Here is a 22,910-nt window from a genome sequence, read left to right as displayed (position 1 = left end):
TAATTAGTCCATTCCTCTGTTCTATGGCAGGATCAATTATACTTAGACAAATGTATGTCTAAAAACATGTAACGAGTTCCTAAAAATCTCGATTGATGGAGATTTGACTATCCTATAAGCTGTTTGGGTAGACAACTCTTAAAATAATTTTCTTATTCTTTAACATGAGCTGGACTTTCTCCAATTTAGCCCGTTACTTCTTGTCCTATTCTCATTAGGCATCATTTCCTCTTTACAGGAAAGAGTGGAAACAGTCCACTTATTACAGACTGGAAACAGTTAGTGAATTACATTAACTACCTCTAAACTATAATAAGTAAGTTGTACATAACTAGCTGTACTATTTCATTCCACACTGTTGCAATACATTTTGTAATAAAACCCCAACAAAACCAAATGCTAACATAATTTAGAATGGGTATTGCCTGATTAAACAGATCACATATATCAAAAAAGTACTTCTGTGTTACCAGAAGCAGAATGTTGAGTGTCATACAAAAGAATAGTTCACTCTATGCAATCACAAGTGCTGATGAGCAAGTGTCTATGAAAGCAATGTCTCAAATGTTGCAATGGAATTACTGCAATGAGCCATTTCTGGTTTATCACAGAGACATGACCATGACAGAAAGTCACCTTCCAAATCAGCGTACTGCAGGGAAAGGGAAGGAGTCATTTCAGAAGGCAGTTAAGAGTGCAAAGACAGAACAATCAACATCCTTTCCTCCTGCTCTGCTACGGACAGGCAGAATTTCTTCCCAACATGGATAATTTTGGTTGTGACTGAACAATCACCTGTTTGTGTGGCATCTTGGGCTACCACCTTGCTGACACTCTGTGACTGTGTACTGGGGAAGGGAACAGTTCATGAACATTTGTGTTGTTCTTCAGAGGGTCTACGGTATTTTTTCCTGCTTCATTGTAATTTCAGTATATATATTTCGTAACATGGGCTAGGATTGCTCTCATATAAAAAGAAAAGTTTTCATAGATAGCAGAATTTGAGCTACAAAGATATGCTCTCCCTGAAATCAAACTCTTTTAGCCAGCCGTGTATACTGGGACCGTATATGCGAACGTAAAGTTTTTATGTTCTCAGAGTACGTTAAAATAGCTACATAGCAAATCACTGTGATATCAGTATGCTATTACAGCAAGGAGTGGAAAGCTGGAAAGCAAGTCTTACATTCCCAAACACATTCAGCACCAGATCTCAAAGCTACTGGACGGAGTACCATCTCCCTCCTTCCTCCCTACCTGCCTGTCCCACAGCTCAAGCTCTTGTCTCACCAAGGGGGTACAGCCACCCCCTGCGAGCCTCCCGCCAAAGAAGTGGTTGCAGTGTTGGGAGATACGTTCAGCAGTATCGAAAAGCCCTACTCATGAAGAAAGAACATACTATGGCTCAGAGAGCATAAAGAATGTTTTTAACCCAAACAAGGCACTGTAGTATAGAGATACATAGAAAACATATAAAAAGCATCAAAAGAATGCAGTAATACTGCTAGAGCACTGTCATTGAATTCTTAGTGGATACAGAACGTTCTTTGAGCAGCAAAATACAGCGGTGCCATGAACTGTTGCCAGGAATAAGTGATGCTGAATACCCCCATTTTAGAAATCAAACTTTATTTTTCCAGTGATGACTGTTCCCTCCTTGCCCGTTTAACAAACGTAGCAGTTCTGCTGTCAGAAACAAACCTTTATTACTCAGAGATAATACACATTGCTCTCCTGAGGTGTTCTAACTTTGTATATTTGGATAGAAAAATAATTCTTTTTGCAAGTTCATTTCCCAGTTGTTGCAATACAATGTGACACACTAACATGCACATCTCTCAATTCACTTTTCACCACAGGAGGTCTATAAACAACTGCTCTGCATACCCTGTTGGGATCTTACTATCAAGGCTTTCCACCAGCATCAGCTGTTCCAGGAATATAAACTGGAGTACCGCCTCCCTCTCTGTAAGAATTCTCTAAGCACTTAAATGAACATCTACAACCACGCTGTATGTACACAATTGTACATTTGTACAACTGTACATAACTGTTGCTTTCTGAGCTCCTCACAGTCTTTCTTTTCCCTTTGCACAGTGTCACACCTTTGATAAAGAATGCAAAATGACTCACACCTTTTTTTGTATAATCCGTGTTAAGACACTCATTGAGAAGCAGGAGGTATCTCTGAAACCTGAGCAAATTTTTCTAATTCGTGGACTATTTTGCTTGGAAATTATAAAAAAAATGGGAGGTTCAATGAAAATCAATACGATTGCTATCTGTGAAGATTTGACTTCTCTCAAACACACCTACCAGATCAAATTTTTTATACACATTTAGGCATGTAACTTTCTTCTTGGTAAATTTCAAGCAGTCTTTAGTAGAAAAAAAGGTGTGGAGTTGTTCAGCACTGTCTTTGGCTATACATGTTATGTAAAGTTTAACTACTAAGAAATCTAAAGAAAATGCAGGCATCTAACCCAACAAGACAGATTTTGTGAATTGGTCTTTGGACATATGTATCAAACTGTATTTTACATTACAGCTTTGCTGCTTGAATGCTTTCTGGGTTTCTCCTTAAGTATTTTAGAATTCTTGCAGTATTGGCATGCGCTACACAGTAGTTGCTTCACTTAAATTGTAAAGTTCTTATAATGGTTAAAGAAGTGTTAACCTCTCCAAAGATCCTAGTTAGTGTCCCATCTGAAAGTGACAATTTAAAACAATACCAAAACCAAAGACCATCCCTCATTAACCACCCAAAGGATCAGTCTCAAGAGCTATGTTTTTAAGTGTCCTACATGTACACCTGATCCTTCCAAGTCATGCATAATTTGCTCTTGATTTCCGTTATTCTATGTACAAGGTATACCAGATAATTTATTTTTTCCCCTTTCCATCTTCTTTGAATTTTAGTATCCCGTGCAAAGTTCAACTGCTATGAGGTGTGGAAAAGCTACCGTAGAAGCAGCAGTTAACTGGTAAGAATTCTTCCATCCATTAATACAGAAGTTTGCATTATGTAAGATCAAAATAAAAATTTCTTTGTAAACTTTCCCAAAAAGGAAAATGCAACTATGAAGGTGGAATGTATTTTATTGCTTGCTTCAATAAAGGGACTCGCCTTCTATGATTTTAAGATCATGAAAACTTATTTGAGAAAGCAAAATGTCAGAAAAATAACTCTACCTGATGAAACAATTAAACATGCTTACATATACTTTCATCTGCTGAATATAAACCTGAATAGAAATTCAGTTACTATTCCATACATCACAGCAGCTTCATTTTGGAAGAAATTCCCAATATTTCAGTTTGACCTTTTTTATTTTTTAAAGTAGTCAAATTATTTATTCAACTTCAGAATTAAAAGTCATGTTCTTTCTCTTCCTTTCACTGTGCCAGAATAATACACAGAATTAAAAGCTAACTCTTTTGTGAGGAAGCTAACTGGCTTTTTTTCCAGTAAAGAATAAATTGTACAGGTAAGACCTCTATAAAGAACATAGAAAGTATCTGAATTAATTTATTAGTTTTATCTGAAATCTGAGGGTAGTAAAGTAAATCTATTGCAAATCCACTTAGGAAATGCATATATTATTTACATCTACGTTAAGGTGGTGTAGGAGAAACAGAGGGTATATGAAAGAAAAAAAAATGTATTTATCATCTATGGGAGTCAAGATTGAGCAGTTCAGACAATGGTTCAGTTCATCTAACTTAGGCCAGGAACAAAGAGAGTTATCTAAACTTAGCAAGCACCTTAAAATTTGGGCAGAAAAATACGGACAACATAATTACTGTGGGTTTTGCCCTCTTTTTTTGTTTTTCTATGTCATGTGCAATAGATGAACATTTTAGAGAAATCTCTGTCACTGGTCTGAAGACCGAAGAAGGTGGTGAGGGAAAAAAAACAAAAGAACCTGGTAATAGCCATTTTTTTTTCTGCAGTAGGCTTGAAAGCTGAACAGAGGGCTGGGACCAGGTTTGCAGTCTAAGCAGGGAACAAACCACATGGTTCTGCTCTGAAAGCAGGAAAGACCTGGTTTTAATCAGCTGAAAATGAAGTCTTCTCAGAAACTAACTTATAGGTCAAAGATGTAGCTTGCTCTGAAATTGTAACAGACACGGATTCTTGAAAATCTGAAGAAAGCCAGCAGCTATAACAAAAAAGTAGAGAATACACATTACACTTGTGAATGTAACTACGGGGAAAAAAAAGAAGTAAAAACCCCAAACAACAAACCCCCCTATAAAAACACTCAAAACTACAGAAAGAAATATTATTCTACTCACCACCATCTAACAAGAGGTTATTGGACATGTTCTGTAGATGGCAGTACATCTTCAGAAGTACTGTGCACAGAAAAGCATTTCTACCTCTAAACCACATTTTTTCCCCTAACCTTTTAAACTTTTTTTTGATGCTGAAACTTTCTAAGTCAGCTGGAATAAGAGGAAATGCTGGAATTGCAGGACAAAAACATACCTGAAGTAGTAGAGTGACAATGAGTTACTTCTTAATGACTAAACAGCACATCAGCTTCAGAACAGGAAGCACTCATTAACATGACATCCCTTCATAGCTACCAGTCAGTTTTGAAATTGAGAGCTACATTCACTCCACCTCAATACACATGTATCAGCATAAAAATTACTCTAGAGTTCTGTGTTAAATCATCATCTCTAAAGTGAAACAGAGGAAGAAAACAGCAGAGAAGTAAAGTACAGTAAGCAACTTCTTTACAGTCAAGAGTGTAGATCTTGAAGAACAAACCATTTAAAAGAAGAAATGTGAATAGTTTAACTAAGGACAGGCATAGCCTGAACATCAGGCACTCAAAAGAAAGGGAGGTAAAGTTGTTCATTACTCAGGAGAAGATTTCTATGGTTTTCAAGAAACATGGACAGTCTTATATGTTTACAAGATAAGGAAGTATGCTATGCTTCAGCTGAATGACAACTGCATAACGAAGTCTCAGGTTGGACTATTTAACAACCCATCCATTACAGTCCAATTTGGGGCCAGCACTGAGAAAGATGTAAGGAAAGAAACCTACTATGCAGGCCAACCCAAACTGCATTCAAGTGAAACTTTCTTTAATTTTAAACAGTTTTTGTATTTTTTCTTTTAGTAACATTCACTTTAATATTGGCACTCTTCTGCCACGCCAAACGCTACTGTTGAGCTCATTTTTATGCTGTTTCTTCTCAATGAGACAAAAAAATTTCAGATGAAGATGAGGTACTAACAGTAAGAAAGCTACTTATGTAGGTACATAATCACTCTTTTCATAGGTTTCTTCAGCAGAAATTATGACAAGACCAGCTTTTAATACCGTTTTCTAATGGAGCAGGCACGGATGACTCCAATCTGATGTCATCTTGGTCATGACGTGTGTGATTAGCAGCCAAACTGGCCCACTGTGATACCCAACGTTTACTTCCAGGGGCAGTAGAACCTTCCTAAGGAAGAAAGGAAGAAGAAGAAAAATTACAATTGTTTGATAAATAGCATATCCTCTTTGCAGTTTTTTCCTGAATATGTATGTCAGGCAGTATTTTCCTGGAGGAAGTTGAGAAAGTTCACCTCAATAAAGTTACCAGCTCTAGAATAGCAAACAAACAAGCGAACAAAAAAACCCCTATATAGCTGCAGAGTTGGTACAGAATAAAGAATGTTTTCTAGTGCGGTGAACTTGTAAGCATCAGAACCTATATAAAACATATTAGAACGTATGCTAGTTTTGAAACTGGGTTATTTCAGTCCTCAGCTCCGAAGAGCAGGAAAAAACCACATGGTGTAGAGGGGGTGTGTGTTCAAAAATTAAAAACATGCTTCAGGAAGACACGAAAGTGGAATTTTACCAGTTTAAAAGACCCTCTTGTCAGATGAAAGGTTTTATTTCCTTCATTACAGAAAGACTATCTTAAGGACTGAAAGAGTAAGATAAGCTATGATGGAAAGGAAAGGAAGATCAGGGTATTTGTCTAGCCTAAAATAAAAGGAGCAAAGATTAGTTTTAAACCATCCTACTGACTAACAGTGAAGTCAACGTAATCAGTGTCTGACCTTTTTTTTGCAGGTGACCTAGAAAGGAAATTTACTTTCTTGACGATAAGCCTTTTGAAAGCTTGAAAATTTTTAACATGTAAAAAACCCCAAATATAAAATTAAAACATCTTATGTTCTGCTGTTATAGTATCTTAAAGATCTTTTTTTTTCCAAAAACTGATTCCTAAATATAATGTAGTATTACTTTTTTTTCACAATATATTAAAAGTCTTTCTTGCTCACATCTCCAAAAAAAAGGCATCAGGCAAATGTTGATACATATATATGTGCACATGCACGCACACACACGGGCTGTACACTATCAAAGGCTTTACAAAGTTTACGTAGTCTAATTTATTGGACTCAAAAGACAAAGGACTGCAAATGACAGATGTCATTATTCACAGGTCTAAAGGAATTACAAAACCATAGGCCAGTCAAACGAGAAAAGACAATTCAAGATCAACAAAAGAGATGGGAAGGACACGGAGATACCAGGAACTTGCTTAATAAGGAAATCTGTAGGACCTGTTTCAAACGGAAGCTGAAGCTCTGCCGCCTGTTCAAATATTGGCACTTCTAATCAAAACACTGCTTTCTGCCTAATGCCCTGGCCACTCTGGGATTCTAGGCTTTGACCAGGAACCAACTCTATAACTTTTATAAAAATTTTTGGCAGAAACAGTATGGTGAACAATGTCATCTGATGTATGACTTCTTTCCAACATTTGAGAAGACTTGGATTTATGATCTTTAATTTCTCCTGATTAAATGAATAACCCTAATTAATGCAAGCAAGTCCAACATCAGAAATCTTTCAGAATATTAATGCAGTAAGCCAGAGACACACCAACTAATTTGTTTGAACTGTTACACAGATTTCCACATTGTGAATTCATTTCTTAGAATCAAAATGTTATAAAATTAAAGTCTAATAACAGCAAAGGAAGGGAATTCATTGTTTCTGTTATTTACGGGCATTTCTGAACACAATGCAAGGAAAAGGGTGCCAGAAAGAATATTACAAAAACCCCATGCAAAAATGTGCAGCATTTATGCATTGAGAACTCCTGCTGAAGCCTCATTTTTCTTTCGTATCTCCATACTTCCTTTTCTCTACTTTCTGTCCATACTTGTGAACGTCCATCTTTAACAAAATAATTAATTACAGCCAAACCCAAATCTGATAGATGTCCCAATTATCTTTGCTACAGAAAACTCCAACTAGTTCCTTGTGTACCACTTAAACAACTTCAGAGATACAGGCATGACATGAATCAGAAATCTGAATTCCATTTTACAATAAATATATTAAGACTTTGCAGATTAACTGTACTACAGCAATGTGCGTTTTGACAACTCTCTGTATGTACAAGCACAAACAACAAAGCTATGAAAAGCAGTTTAATAGTAGTTTCATCACATCCAAAAGGTGAAAGGTTTATAAAACACACATTAAAAAGTCACATCCAGTTATCTTAATGTTCTTCCTACAAAACCACATCAATTTGCATTTTACAGGCCCTCAAGTAAGCAATCCTCCAAATCTCTTGAATACCAAAAGGAATTTCAGAGCCTTTCAGAAAACCTGGGTTTACATAGGAGATACCAGCCTTTTAACGTCATGTTAAATCTGCTTTTCCTTATGCTTATTGCATATACAAACTCAACTGGAGCAACAGATCTTCAGAAAATGTACCAATGGATATATGTAGACTTATTATTCAGACTGAGGGCTTCAAGCTCTACCTCTGAAAAAAACCCACAGCACACGCACACAACAGCTGGAAGCATCTCCAATACTTGACATTTCAGAGCAGAATAATAGTTTTTTAAAAAAGAAATTTCAACAAGCTGGATTGAAAAAAAAAAAAAAGTCTTTTCAGACACATACTGAAGTCATCTCATGTTGTAAGAATCACATTACGCTATCTTTTCATAAATTGCAGTACCTCTTGAAGGCTGATCTTTCAGTCCTTCTCCACTCTACCTGCTTCAGAACCATATTCTTCCAGGGGTGATGATATTTTTTCAATGTCCATACTCACTTTATTTGCAGTCAATGCCTTCACATTCGGTCCTGGAACAACACTGACATCTATCCCAGATAGTTCTTTTTCCTTCCGTTGCATTACCCTACTTGTACAGCAAAACCCAGCAATTCCACCCATCTCAGCTACTACTTTGTTAGGCTAAATGGATTCTATCAATCTGTTCTTGTAAAGCAAATCTCCATCCCCTCAGTAATCTGAGCAGACCTCCTTGTGCCTTCTCTAGTCTCATATTCTCCCTTCTTAACCAAGAATGGAAATGATTCTAATGCCAGTATCTCAAAGGAAGTTTCACCAACACTTTCTATCATGGCTACAACACTGCCCTTTTCTGCCAATGCATTTTCCAATGTATCTAAGGGTCGTATTTGCTTTTTCACAGCCATATGACATCGGTGACACAATCACCCTACTTTTCAGCATAACATGTAAGTTCAAACAAAAAGTAACTAACAAGCTTCAGACAGAATGGTTTGCTCTCTAGGACAGGAAATTAGTGTAATTAGAGAAGACAAACAAAAGAAAATACAGCTCTAAATACACACAGCAGTTCTCCACTTCTAAAGAAGCAATATAGCAAATATTAAATGATTGAAGTTATTCAGTATTCACAACGTCAGCAGCATTATTTGTTTTACCTTCATTGGGAAAGACATGAAATGGGCATTCAAAACCGGAAAAGGAACATTGTAGGGAATGGTACTGATAACCCTCCCTGTAGGGGCAGAACCAGGTTTCTAACTGTGCTGCAGTCTTAACAAAGAATTAAAAAAAAACCCACAAACTGAACAAAAACCAGTATGTCCTTAAGATGCACATCAAAGACAATGTTGATAAACCATGTACATTATTTAAGAACTGTGATTAGCACAGACAACTGGCCACTGCACATTACTTAAGAACTGTGGTAAGCATAGATAAATGGCCACTGAAAATTAAATGGAAGCTGGATGGATAAATCATAGCCCAAATATCTGCACTATTTTTATTAATCAAGTTCACACAGTAAGAATAAATAACAATGACAACAACAACAATAATATTCTCTTTGTTCTCGATCTTATTTAAATTTTGTTCTTAAATCACACTTACCTTGGTTGGCAAGTGGCAGCTTATAATATAGAAAATAAAAACATTTAAATATTTTTAATAGATGGATTTAGTATTTTTACTGCCTATCTCTACTTATTGAAAAGGCAAGAACCAGTGCATGCAGGCTCAATCCAACTGTGTCAGACATTCACTCTGCATTTTATTTAGTACCATGACATACACTATTCCAAAGTTCCCAAGCTTGTTACATCAAAGGAAAAGCCGAGAATTACTTTACAAGAAAAGCAGGGGTTTAAGTCCTTTCCAAGCATGTTATTCATGATATTTCACAAGCTATGTCAAGTTAAGGTATTTAAGTTCAGAATAATCTTTCAAGCCCAAAATAATTTTTATAAAATCTTCCTAATTTCCCAAGCCATCTTTTCCATCTTACTGAATCGACATATCTTAATTTTTTATTCTCTGCTTTTTCTATGTCAACCATGTTTTCAATTAATCTCATTCTGCTAAATCATCTATCGGTACAACTATGATGGGCAGCTGGAACAAGGTCCACCCACAATCTGAGTGGATGCAAGCCTGGAACACAGGTAACTGAGGTTACCTATTCAGCCAAGATCTTCAATAGGGTTTATTAACTGACAATTTTCAGCTCAGTAACACAGCAAGTCTTCCAAAACCCATGAGCAGAAAAGTTTCTATATAATGAGAACCTGACATCCACATACTTTATAAATCAAACAAATTTACCTCTCCCTTTCCTAACGATAAAACAAACTCAGTATAAGTTTTGATAATAAGACTTTAACTATTACAGTCTTCTCTCAATGGTTACCCTCATGATTGTTTTCCCATTATGATACTACATAACACACCTCTATTTTTCTGAATTAGCTTCTTTTTCACTTCTACATACGTATCAACCAACTTCTATTTTTAAGCTCCCCTGGTAAGCTTTTTTCCATCTTCATCTGTCTTCAACTCTTCTTACACTAATTCTTGCTCTATCCACATCGCTTATGTCAGTTTTGCTCCGTTAACTACTGAACATTTTTCATTTTTCCCCTATCATACCTTGTAATAATCTTGTAAATTAAGACTATGCCAAATAATCCATTCCCTCCCCGATATATGAAGGCCTTTTTATTCAGCAAAGTATCCCCAGTAATAAAACTGCTTCACTGTTGTTTTTTCAACCTAAATCAAAGTGAGTTGTAGTATGCCATTGCCAGAATGATTCTTAAACCTGCCCTATAACTGCAGATGTCATCTCAGTCTTCTAAAATCAAACCCTATTATTTGCAAAATATGATACCTGGAAAGCTCAATTACATTGATAAAATAAACCATATATTCTCCTATTGCTTATGAAATTATAGGAATGGAAAAATATAGATACTTCTAATAATCTTGAAAACTGACATGGCCCAAAAGAGCTGAATGCTGCAAAAGGCATGAAAAAGAAAAGAAAGATTGTTGTTACAGATTCATGCAGAACAGCAAGGTTTGTCAAATTCTCCCACAGGATATGCCCATGGCACTAATTTACTCAAAGCAGTAACCTTCGAGAAACTATTCAAAGATACTAGTCTAGTTACAATATCATAACTGTATCAAGACTGCACAGCAGCTAAAATACAACCAGGATAAAGCACACCTTCTCTAGCAGAAAAGAGTCCTAGATACCAAAACCTATGTATTTGCATGGCAGGCACACAAAATCATACTGTAAGCTCCTGATATATTACAGAAAATTTCCTTAGTTACAAAGTTTCCTAATTTACAGGACCATACTTCAAAAACATTTTGCCATGGCAAGTAGAAGTAAGCATGGTGTGCTTCGTTACAGTTACCAAATTAATTCTGCTCCAGTGTGAGCCCATTCTGTTCCCAACACTTTTCAAGTTACAGTTTATCCATCACAACGGTATCATAAAGTCTCCCAAGATTTCAATATGAAATATGATTAACATCTAGCTTGCGTGCATATTCCAAATCTTATATAAAGAACAGGCATTTTCCTTTGCACAATCTTTCACCAACTGATTAAATTATACTGCTGCTGAGGCAACTAATGTTAAATGATTTCTCATGAGCAGCTTCTCACTTGAGAGCTCAAACCGTGCATGTAAAAACTTGCAAGTCCTCTGGCTTCAGAAAAAAACCTCAAATGTACTATCCACCCTTTTTTTCCTAGCTGACTTTGTATCATACATTAAATGCATACATATTATTTCTCAGTTTTAATATAGTTACTTGCTTTGGGCTACAAAGCATAATCTGCTTTTCCTCAGTTCTGCTGCATAACTTACAAGAAGTGTACACTGTGCAAATGTATGTTGCAAACATAATGTTGCAAGGAAGCTCCTGCTGCGTTTCCAGTACACTGGTGGTTAGTGCACACAGAAAGGTAGCAAAGTTTTAAAACCTTCACCATGTAACGTGCGGGTCCCTGACAGAGATGTCTTGATAATGCATTAAAAGCCTAAGAAAAAGAAAATACTTAAAGATCTGAGCTAATGTTTTCTAGGCAAGGTTTTGTTTGCTGTTTAACACTTACTGGTCCGTTATTAGTGCTCTCTCTTATTGGAAGAAAAAAGAAGACCATTCAAAAATTAAATTCTACCTCTGTGTCAAGAAATCCAGTTGTACTCAGTGGTCTTTTTTCTTCCAGCACTACTGTAGCAGAATTTATAGCCCAATCTTTTACTAAATCTTTCTGGTTCTCGTTGATAACAGGCCTATTATAATCCTGGCTGTCATCCACTCCAAATACCTGAAAATGAAACAAACCATTATATACATTAACCCAATACCATCCTGATACAATGTTCAATGTTAATGGATGGATGGTGGCATGCTGGAAAGTGAGTTTAACTAGGCTTTGTTGTATTATGCTTATCTGTCAGCTTGGTGAAATCTACCAATTAAATGGAAGAAATATCTACGGCAATTAAAAAAAGAGCAGAAGTTTATGTCAACACTGGAAATTCAAGGAATTGCTGGTTGGAATGGTCACATATGAAAAAAAATGACATTTTGATGAAAGAAACAAAAGGTAAAGGCAAAATCATTACAAAAAACATTTTACAGTCTACTTCCCGATTAAGGAAAAAAGCGATAACTGGAATCACCAAATCTTCAGATTTTTGCCATTATCTAGTGAAAACAAGAAATATAAATGCTTACATCTGCTACTAATATGTTTATTGAATTACTCCTCTAACACAAACAAAATTCCAGTATTTCATTGGTTAGGGACTTAGCAGATGTCAGAAGTCCACCAGGTCTCACAAACTGCGTAGACTCATCTCATTCCAGATGTGATTTGCCATAGTTTTTCTACTACACTGTTTCTTACTGATGCTTATACTAATTGCTTTCACTTAGGATAGAATAATTTTCTCATGACATTTAAAAGCCATTGCTCAGAGAAAAATACTAGAGAAATCTTATTATCAAGACAATTTAATAAGGACTTAAGCAGGAGAGCCAGCATGCTGCCTGGCAAATTCCTAATGAGTCATAGATACTAAGGAATAAGAATGGCTCTTCGAATTTGTGTATACTTCAAAGATATTTTAGAGAGTATTTTGTAGCTTGGAAACATATAATCTATAAAATTTGTAAATTTCTGTCTAAGAAATAAATTCACTACTTTACTAGTAAGGACTTGGACATAAAGAAAAATTACAGACTAAAAATGGAAAACCCCCAAACATTAAAACTGACTGCTAAAAAGAAATGGTTAACATCAAAATTTGTTTTGTCTTAGAGAAAGACAAAGGATAGAAGAAAATGACCTTCACAGATGTTATCCTCCAGTAAAAAAACACTACTGAGTGCAAAACAGAGAAAGATACACAGAATTATTTTTTTCCCCCAAAAGTGTTTTATGATTCAGTTTTGCACAGCAAATCTAGAGAACTGGTTTATTAAAATTCTGAACAAGGTTAGTGTATTTAAAATGGGTTCACCACTAGATGGCCACCAACCATAATGTTTTTTTAGTGTCTGAACAGCAGAAGAAGGAAAAAAAAAAATAGGCACCCTGTCATTCAACTCCTCCTTATGCTCTTCTAAATGTCCAGAAAGATGGTGCTATAACATTTATAACTGAGGAAGAAGCTTTTTCACATGCATTTGATTTGTATTTTGCTCTTGTGCGAAAGCCTGCTTTCTGCAATTCTAAATCCAGGCAATGCTCCCCGATTTTTCATTTATACATAAATCATGTTTTGACTTATGCACCAGCTGCTTAAGAATATTTCATAAATATTTCTTTTCTTTAAAAAGTATGATTTAAATAAAAATTTCTCTTTAATGATATACTTTTGATTTGTACAGTTGTAGCAATTTTTGCAGAATCAAACCAGTTCTTGTCCACCATCTCCTTTCTTTGAACAGATCACCATTCTGCAGCCACTTCTTCCCTTGTTTAAGATCATTCCATTGATTACAGAGCTTCACATGTTCTTTTAAATTAAAGGAAATTCTGATTTTATCACATAAGCATCTAAAGGAAAATATTAATTCAACACTTCCAATTCTAATCAGGACTACAGGAGTAAATTGCTGCCTGTAAATTGTTTCATATTATCTGGTGGCATATTCATCTCCTATGTCAAATTTCTTTACTTGTATCACAAGCAACAGCACCTAAGTCTTCTCTTTCAGTCTTACCTTTTCTAGAATCGAAGTCCTATTTAAGCAAATTTTGTTAACTCTTTATTCTATTACTGACATAACTGCAAAACCAAATTTGAATATTGCCTGTTTTTTCTGTGAAGAGTAGTATGGGTAGCAATAAGACCCAAGTAGTAAATTTACCTCCTAATACTACTCCTAATGCTTCCTCTGTATATATAGAGGGGATATCACAGGCCAGAAAAGATAAGCAAAATATTTGGGAACATTATTATTAGAAAGAAAGCAAAAGCACCTTCTTCAATAAATGTGCATTTTTGCTCTACACATTCGTTGTACATCTAGAAGCCCTGGTACGTGCATGCACCTGCCTTAAGTTCCACGGCTAAACAACTGCAAAGCTCCTCTTCTCAGCACGAAAGAGATTCACACAAGCGTGATCTAGCCCACTTCAGAAGCATGATACATAACCCCCCTTTGAAAACAATGCCATTAATACGTAATTTTGACTTTAAACATGAAAACTATGCAAAAGATAAAACAACTCATGCTTAGTATTTGACAAAATTTAGAACATCACTGACACACCGATCACACATCTACCAAAAATGAATACTACCAGAATTTCAAGATCCACTTACACTGTTCACCAAATAATGAGAATATACCCTCAACATAAAAAGCCCTGGAATAACCTGAAGATTGCTACTGGAAATAATTTTTCTACCTTTTAGAAAAATGCAGTTTGTACTATATGGGTTGTTATGATACGGTATCTGTGCAAAGAGTGGGCTGTTGTGATTGAAGCCTGAACAGATGAAGACCTGTATCTTCCTACAAAGACTGAATGACATTCTTCAAGGCTTCTAATTCTTCAGACGTTTCTGTTCTTTAAATACCTTCACGATTTCAAAGTCAGTTAAGGGAAGCCTAGGAGATAACTTAACCAAACCAACCAACCATACAAAAAAAAAATCCCGAGGAAATGCTGATGACATCCATTGCTGCACCTCTTACCTATTTATGCAAAAAGACTGAATTTTCTTTCTGTAAAGCTTGTATTTCGCAGCAGCAGCAGCTACAGCTTTAAACAGATGCAACTACCATATGTATTTTGATTAACTGTGTTTTGGGGAAGAAAAAGATGAAGCCAGATTCCATACTACAGGTTTGGACATGACAAGCTGTTTGAAAAATGAGAAGAATTTTGGTTTATTGTTGATAAAGGAGGTAAAGGGATTCTATGCATTCATTTATGAGTTCCAGAACTTTTCTAGCCATCTCAAATCACACCTATCCAGCACACAGCTGTCAATGAAAAAAGAAGTTTACTACATCTTTTACACTTTTTTGTATCACTGTAAAGAATAAGGACTTTCACAAAATCATGATCCTGCATTTTTTGAGAGTCTGGGGGATGGGGAGTAATAAGTTTATTTTTTTAACTTAGGTAGCTGTGTGTATCATGAAGAAGACAATTCCTAGAAATCTTTTTTTTTAAAAAAACCAAACCAGATATTAATGCTGTTGTTTAAACAGATGTTATTTAAAAATGAAACCATGACAGCTTCCTATAACTAATCAATCTATAAAGTTAAAGAGTTTTCTGCCCGCCTCTGCCTTATTAGTTTATTTTTACAAAATATTTTAGCAGAAAGACTACATTATTTCATCCTGAAAGTTTCCAGTTTCATAAAGTTACAAAACAAAAATCACGGTAATAATTTTCACAGAATCCCTGAAAATTGATTGAGGGTGAAAAACACAGGCACTGTACCACTCAGCACCGCTACATGGGGTTCCTGCAGGGTCTCTGCCACACAACTGTAATGGTAGAACCGTCAGAAACAGTGTATAAACTGTGGAGGTTAAAAACAACTGCTTTATTGTTCTGAAGCATGAAACAATTTCCATTGCAAATCAGAATATTTTGAATGGCAAGGGAATGACGACAACATTGCTGTAAAAAGTCAAGCCCCATTTATGAAACACAGTCAACGTAACTTAGTTTAACCTGCTAATCCAGTTGACCTCGTAAGCAAATGGATTAACAGGGGACAGACTGCATCCAGTTTTGGTCCCCCTGAGACATGAGAGACACTGTCTAACTGGAGGGAGCTCAGCAGGGGCCACCAAGATGGTCAAGGCTGGAGCACTTTCCCTGTGGGGAGAGTCTAGGGAAGCTGGGTTTCATCAGTTTGGAGACGGGACGGCTCTGGGGGTGCCTAGCAGCCCCCCAGTACCTCTGGGAAGCGTATCGAGGTGACAGCCAGGCTCTTCACAGTGGTGCACAGCAGGAGGACAAGGGAGAACTCACGGAAGTTGAAAACAGATTGATTCAGACAAGACAGAAAGAAAAGCTTTTTCACTGAGGACAGCCAAGCAAGGTTGCCTGGTCTCTGTCCTCATAGGGTGTGAAGACCCAAATAGATGAAGTCCTGGGCAACCTGTCGGACCTCAAGGCTGACCCTGCTTTGAGCACAGGGCTGGCCTAGAGACCTCCTAGGGTCCTTTCTAGCTTATGTCATCCTGTGATCCCTATACAACAGTGATCCTAGATAATAACTCTAGCATCTCAGATCAGCCTTCTAGCTCAAAGGGTCAGTCTTGAGCAAGCCTAAAAGGAAATCCAGTAATTTCTCAGCTGGGGAACTGCTAACACTATGGTTGACATATAATGAAGTCTCCTAAATCAGCAGGAAAAAAGGGAGTTCCTGACACATACTTTTCAATTTCAAAGCAATGAATGAATGGTAAGCTCTCCAAAGATCTCCCCGTGACACTCCGTTTACATTCTGTGGTTTGACCAGTAAAACAAAGGGACAAAACAGCAGGCTAATAAAAAATACAGCAAGTTCCAAAGCATCATGCTGCTACTTGCTGGAATGCAAACTCAGCCTGCAGAATACAAAATAACTGATGGCAAAACAACTGCACCTTGATGTAGACATGAATAAAGTACATCACTTTATCTCAGTCACAGTTTTTCCAATACTAACTGAGAATATTACTTTATCTACCTAAAACTCAATTTTAAAAATTCTTTATCCAATAGCAAACAAGAATTAACAAAATGTCTGTAGCACAACAGAAGCGAGATGCAATCACTGCAAGTACTGGTGTATTTTTGGAGACTGCATGAGTTTGCAGGACCAAGTCTAAGCACGTGCCTTGTCCTCTTCTGCAAGGGCTAATCTCGTAGAAAGCAGAGCAATCTGTTCTGGCAGGCCACACGCATTTCCATGTGAAAATGGCTCATGACTCAGTGCACACCTGCTTGTCACCATAGCTGAAACACAGCTTTAACACAAGCTAGCTTCAGGGACAGGGAATTGGTCTTCTTCACTCTCCTCTCCCCTCTTCCCCTGCTCCCCAGCAGATGAATTAGTATCTTTTCTACCACACTAGAGGTCAGTATAACGACTTTAGGAAAAATCATCAGAAGTGATGATTCTTTACAACAACAGAAACCATTTTTCTTTATTGATATATGCGACACAGTCTAAAAATTGTAATAAAAACTGGTCAGAAAAATTAATGGCAACAGGAACCATTTTTCTGAATCAAAAGGAAAAAAATGCATTATCTGAAAAAACCCGCAAACCTCACTTGATATTTTCCTTCTATGCTTTTTATGAAGTTCTTGAGTAAAAAGAACCCTTTTCCAGTTGTATCTCATTTACATGCCTTTCAGAGTTCCTAAATTGGGACTTTATATTTAAACTATTTTATGGTTTATGAAGATCACACTGCAGTTCCAAAATATTAAATTGCTTAGTACTTAACATTCACAGAGCTAGTTCCTCACCCAAATCATTACTGAAGATACTGACATCAGTGGAAAAAAGATCTGATTTGAGGCTCCTAGTAGATAAGTTCACTCAATTTTATAGCAGATTAATTATGTATATTAGAGCAGGAACTCTACTGTTCTGCACACATACTACACAAAGCATTAGAAAGCATTTCTAAGAGCACTAATACAAAATAGGAACATAAATTTTATTCAAAATACAAAACTAGAAAATTCTATCTAGTTCTAAAATTTTGCATTTCTAAAGTTTCCCCAGCTGTTGTACTGCTAGAGTCTTAACATAAAGCATATGCAGTAGTTACTAATACTATTAATGAGATTAACAGAAAAATCAACAAACAAATAGTAAGAATTCTCATTGCAATTCAGAGAGCTATAACTAGGAACCTATTCATCAATGATGGTATTTGTAAACTAAAAGTATCCGAGTAATCCTTCTATTCTTTCAGATCTTAGCAACAGTTACAGCCACAATCTAGAGATGTGCTTGAAAAGGATGATGATTTAAATGCTGTTAATTTCAGTGCAGGCAATCTGTATATAAGGAGCAGAATAAAATCCAAAAGACAGAAAGTGTGTAAAAGGGAATTCAAAGATGAACGTTTAAAAAGGCAAACTAAAGCAAAGCAGAGCACAGGTAAGGGACAAGGGGCTGTACTGTACAGTGTATCAAAGACAGGACCATGGCAAAATAAAACAAGGAGCAAGTGATTAAATTTGAAATAAGGTATTTGCCATTGTAAAGTGATGGGAATGTTAAGTTATAATAGCAATTATGTTTCATAACGTTTCAGGGGAAAAAAAGATGATGACTATATTTGATTGTCAGGGAAGTCAAATAAAAGTAGATTTTAGAAACTGAGCTGTGAACTGATACAGTCAGAGCAGCAAGAAAGAAAAAGAAAAAAAAAAGAGGGAAAAGACACAAATTTGGAAACACAAGGAGGATTTGGACACAGTTTGCATGTACTAAGCAAGAAGAAGAAAGTGTAAACAAGCCACACTCAGAGGATGCTTGACTGACGGGAAGAGAGGATTCCAGAGAGCAGGGAAATAGAAGAAGCTTCAGATCCATATCACAGATCATCTTGGCAATGCTGCGCTTAGCATTCAGACTGAGCTCTTCATAATTCTTCCAAAGAAGGTAGTCCAGACATTCGTAATATATAGTAAATGGGCTCTTAAGTCACAGAGTTGCTGATTAGACAGACAAGACAAAAGGCAAACATTTTCCTCCCACCTTTGAGAAAGTGTGATGAGCCAGAGTACAAAGCCTAAGCCCACTTGGAGTTTAGCTACTGCATGAACTCTGTTTAACCAAGCCGCTGCTGAGAAGCTGGATTTTAATAGTTTTTGCTTGTTCTTGGCAGTTATCCTAGCCATCCCAGGCGAACAGACTGCATTCTGTGCAGGGCACATCTCATGAATAGCCATGGATTTTCACAGAAGCTGTTTATGTCATTTTAACTATATATTGAAGATATAGAATCAGATGCAAGACACTCTGGTATAAAAAAAGCTACGTAAGCAAATGAAAAGGATCAACGTGCCAAGTCTAATAACTTCCTCTTACCAGACACCAGTTACATATTTACATGCATACATATTTTGTACCTGTTTGTGACACTGAAGAATTTTCTTTAGAATTCCAAATTCAAAACAGCAAGCTTAGAGACTGTAAGATTAATCCCCCCAGGAAAAAAAAAAAAAAAAAAGGCAAACATCCTCTGACCTCTTGACAAAATTTATAGGCTTGATGATTTGACAGTCTTTTTCTGTTCTACTCCTTTTTCAGCACTGTACTCATAGATTACAGTCATTCTGCAACCAAGACACCCTGTGGAGCCAAGAGGCATTCTTTCTAGAAGAAATTGCTGAAGCAATGGTAAAAGCAATTAAACCAAGAGGGCGTGAAAAGACGAAGACCTGAAAGTCATTCTCTGAAAATAGATATATCTGTCTCAATTCCTTAAATAGTCACTGAAACACGCTTTCCGTTCCCCAACTTAATCTCTGCCCGCTCATTCTTTTCAGGTAGTTTGCCATTTATAATACTGCACAAATTTGCCAAGAGGAGCCTCATAACATGTTTGTTAACTCTATAATAAGAGGAATTATAATAACATGCATGTTAAGTATTGTAATGAAAAGATTTCCCCTCTCTTCTCCACTTGCACTGTAAATATAAGTTTTTGGATGAACACAGTTTTAGTAAAAGAGTTCAGAATATACATTTTCCAATCAACCTCGCAGATCTTAAAAAAATGGTTTGATTTGGTATATGGCTCCATGTTTTAAGATCAATCCCTGGCATGCATTGCACACTATTTACAAATGATGGAAAACAACTGAACTAGTCTATACTTCTCACAGAACCAGACTGATATATAAAAATTTAACAATGTCATAAAACACCTACTTATGATTTTGTCACTATTACTTTCAAAATATTTAGCATAACATTAATCTTAAACTTGTCAGTCTACAAGTCTTCATTTAGCAGTTTTTTCATATTTGATACAATGTTTCATGCTATCTGCAAGATTACCCATAAAACTTTAACACAGGGAAGACAAGCTTTATGAACACTTAAAGCGGTAGCAACAAAAAATAATACAAAAGTACACAGTCCTTGAAGAACAGGTTAGCCAGTAAACATAATATGGTATGAACAGACATACCCAGGGAGCAAAAAGAGTAAAGAGATTCCATTTTATTACAAACACCTTTCAGAATAGATTCCCATTCATACACATACTCAAAAAAAAAGAAAGGTCAAAACAAATGGAAATGTAACTACCATTGTGAGCAGAAAGACAGAGAAAATTAAAATGGAAAACCTGCTGTCTATAGGAACACCAACACAGCTTTCCTTCCAAAATTACTAGTTATTCCAAATTTTTAAGGAGGAAAAAAAAATCTCTCTCGCTATTGTGTCAATAGAACAGTATTATATGTATACTCTGCAAAGTATACAATCAAGATGACAGCTTGACACTAAAAACATGGTCATTACTTTTATGGCCTTTCTATATAAACAAAGACTTTAAAAGAACATCCTTTTCCAATTCAAAATAAATTCCAAAATGATCTAAAATATGAACTTTGCATTGAAAACAAAATCATTAAATGGTCACAATAATTCTTTTTGAAGATAGCAGAAGGATGGATTGAGGTTTGATTTTGGTACTTTTTTTCAAGTTTTACTTCTGGTTAGGAATCAGTATGTTGAACTGGATATCTAAAATTACTTTGCTGATGAAAAAAAAAGTCAATTATTTACCAGGAAATTTAAATGAACGTAATGGAATAAAACAATTTTGGGACCAAAGAAAACTTTAACCAAGGCCAGTGTTACCATATGCATATGAGCTGCATTCTAGATTCCCTGGTTAGCTAGGCTGATGAGAACTGAAACATACATATATCTTCACTATGTTCCTTCCCTTCCCACACACACATAGGAGAGTTTAACTCTGCTATGGTAACTTCTACGAAGTCTTTCCATTCAGAGATACCCTGAAATGAAATTGGCTGAAGAAGAAAAACAACAACAAACCCTGCACAAAACAAACGAAAAAAAGACACCCTTACAAAAAACCCCAAAAACCACCCTCAAGAGCTTGCAAAAAACTCACTGAGTTGCTTTTTATTTATTGCAATAACCGCAAAGTATTTCATATTCCAAACACATCCCACATTATTTGCATATTCATTTATTAAAATTTATAACTGATAGTATTCTGCTTTATTGAAAAAAGGAAACTCATTAGACTGATAATTTGCAGTCTTCCTATATCAACAAAAAGGAAGATGAACTGCAGAAACATCATTTTGAATTCTTCCATCCACTGACAGACTTACCTTCTCTGTGGCCTAGGAAGATTTTTTTAACCCAATACAACTGCTGAGAACAACTTCCTTCTATTAGAACAAATTTGACTTATTTAAAAAATGTGAAACAGTAAATTTAAACTCAGTGCAAAATAGAGAGCAATTGCTAAGCGTTAAGAAAGTGCTGAAGATATCTAAAGGGCAGACTGGCTGGATGTAAAACAAATCCTATGGCTATGCCCCATTTACTCATGTATTTTATGTGTTAGAAAACATGTTGTAAATCAAATCAAGATCCTGAATTTGGTTTATTTTGTAGTTAGCCGTAACAACAGGAGTAGTATTCTGCTATAAAGACTTGTGGCTTTCTGAAGCTATTGGAACAGAGAATATTATATGCCTGGTATGTTCAAGGTGGTCTTTGTAGTTATCGAAGAGCAGCTTTCCTTATTTACAGATTGATGAAATTGCGCTCAACGGTAATTTTAAGAAGAGCTCTAAAAGTACAAAGAGCCAGCATCTATTATTCAATCATAACTTTCTTTCATGTTATTCATGTATTTATTTACTAAAGCTGTTTTTGCCTACTGAACAGTTCATACTTCTCTATGAATTTTAAGTGACGTTTGAACACCTGGATGCAAAAATATCCTTGGGCTAATGAAAGTACTTTTAAGAAGCAAGGTTTAATGCTATTTTTCATGTGTTCTCTATTTGTAGAGAACATTAAGACACAATCACGCATCTATAATATAGAGAACAAGTGAAAAAAACATGTGAGTTTGCAAAGAACAGCACCAATCTTGCTTTGAATTTGTATTTTATGAATTAAAGGTGAAAGAGGACCATATGGAAACCCATGATAGAATAAAAATTCAAATAAACTGGGACCAGAAGAGGGAAATGTACAACTCATTTCCATATCAGTAATACTGGCAGTATTCACTCAGTCTCTATGTAAAAAACCTAACAGGATTATGAAAGAAATAGTAATAATGTCAAGTTACCCACAAATAAAATGAGTCAGAAGTCCTAGAATAGGTGTGTCAGAGGAAATGTCAATAAAACCAGATGGAGCCTGTGTGCATGGGTTTGTGTTACTTGTGAAAAGCACAGCTGGATCCTACGTGAACAGAGGATCACCGCGGAGACAGCATCCTCACCATGGACCGATGAAGGAGAGAACGGCAGTTACAGTGGGTACATATGGGGACGGCAACTGTTGCCAAATTATAACCACTATCTCTACAATGGGAACTCTGATTAATCTTTCCGTCAGAAATATCACAAAATTAAATTCTCTTACGCAAAAACAAACAGACCCCCCACCTAAACCATACCCATTTTCCTTCTATGATAGTTTCATGTTTCGGTATTTGTCCTGGACACATATATACGTCTATATGTATCACATTTTAAAATAGAAACAACTATGAAATCTTATGATGACTGC

The 22,910-nt window shown here is 36.0% G+C and overlaps 1 protein-coding gene across 8 annotated transcripts in view; it reads right to left on the bottom strand.

Annotated features, from left to right (window-relative positions):
• CEP170 (centrosomal protein 170) overlaps positions 1 to 22,910 on the bottom strand; it is a 101,918-nt gene that overhangs the window by 27,273 nt on the left and 51,735 nt on the right. For 6 of the 8 annotated variants that reach the window (XM_037393010.1, XM_037393006.1, XM_037393007.1 and 3 more), the window contains exons 10-11: positions 11,789 to 11,938; positions 5,343 to 5,469 (exon numbers count right to left, since the gene is read on the bottom strand). In XM_037393010.1, the coding sequence (XP_037248907.1) occupies positions 5,343 to 5,469; positions 11,789 to 11,938 (277 nt within the window). The remainder of the gene's footprint in view (positions 1 to 5,342; positions 5,470 to 11,788; positions 11,939 to 22,910) is intronic. The other 2 variants (XM_037393008.1, XM_037393009.1) reach the window with 1 other exon arrangement.

The sequence above is a fragment of the Falco rusticolus genome, chromosome 6, assembly GCF_015220075.1.
Source record: "Falco rusticolus isolate bFalRus1 chromosome 6, bFalRus1.pri, whole genome shotgun sequence".
Classification (NCBI taxonomy): domain Eukaryota; kingdom Metazoa; phylum Chordata; class Aves; order Falconiformes; family Falconidae; genus Falco; species Falco rusticolus.
Note: the sequence above shows the minus strand (reverse complement) of the source record. Positions and strands in the feature narration are given on the sequence as shown.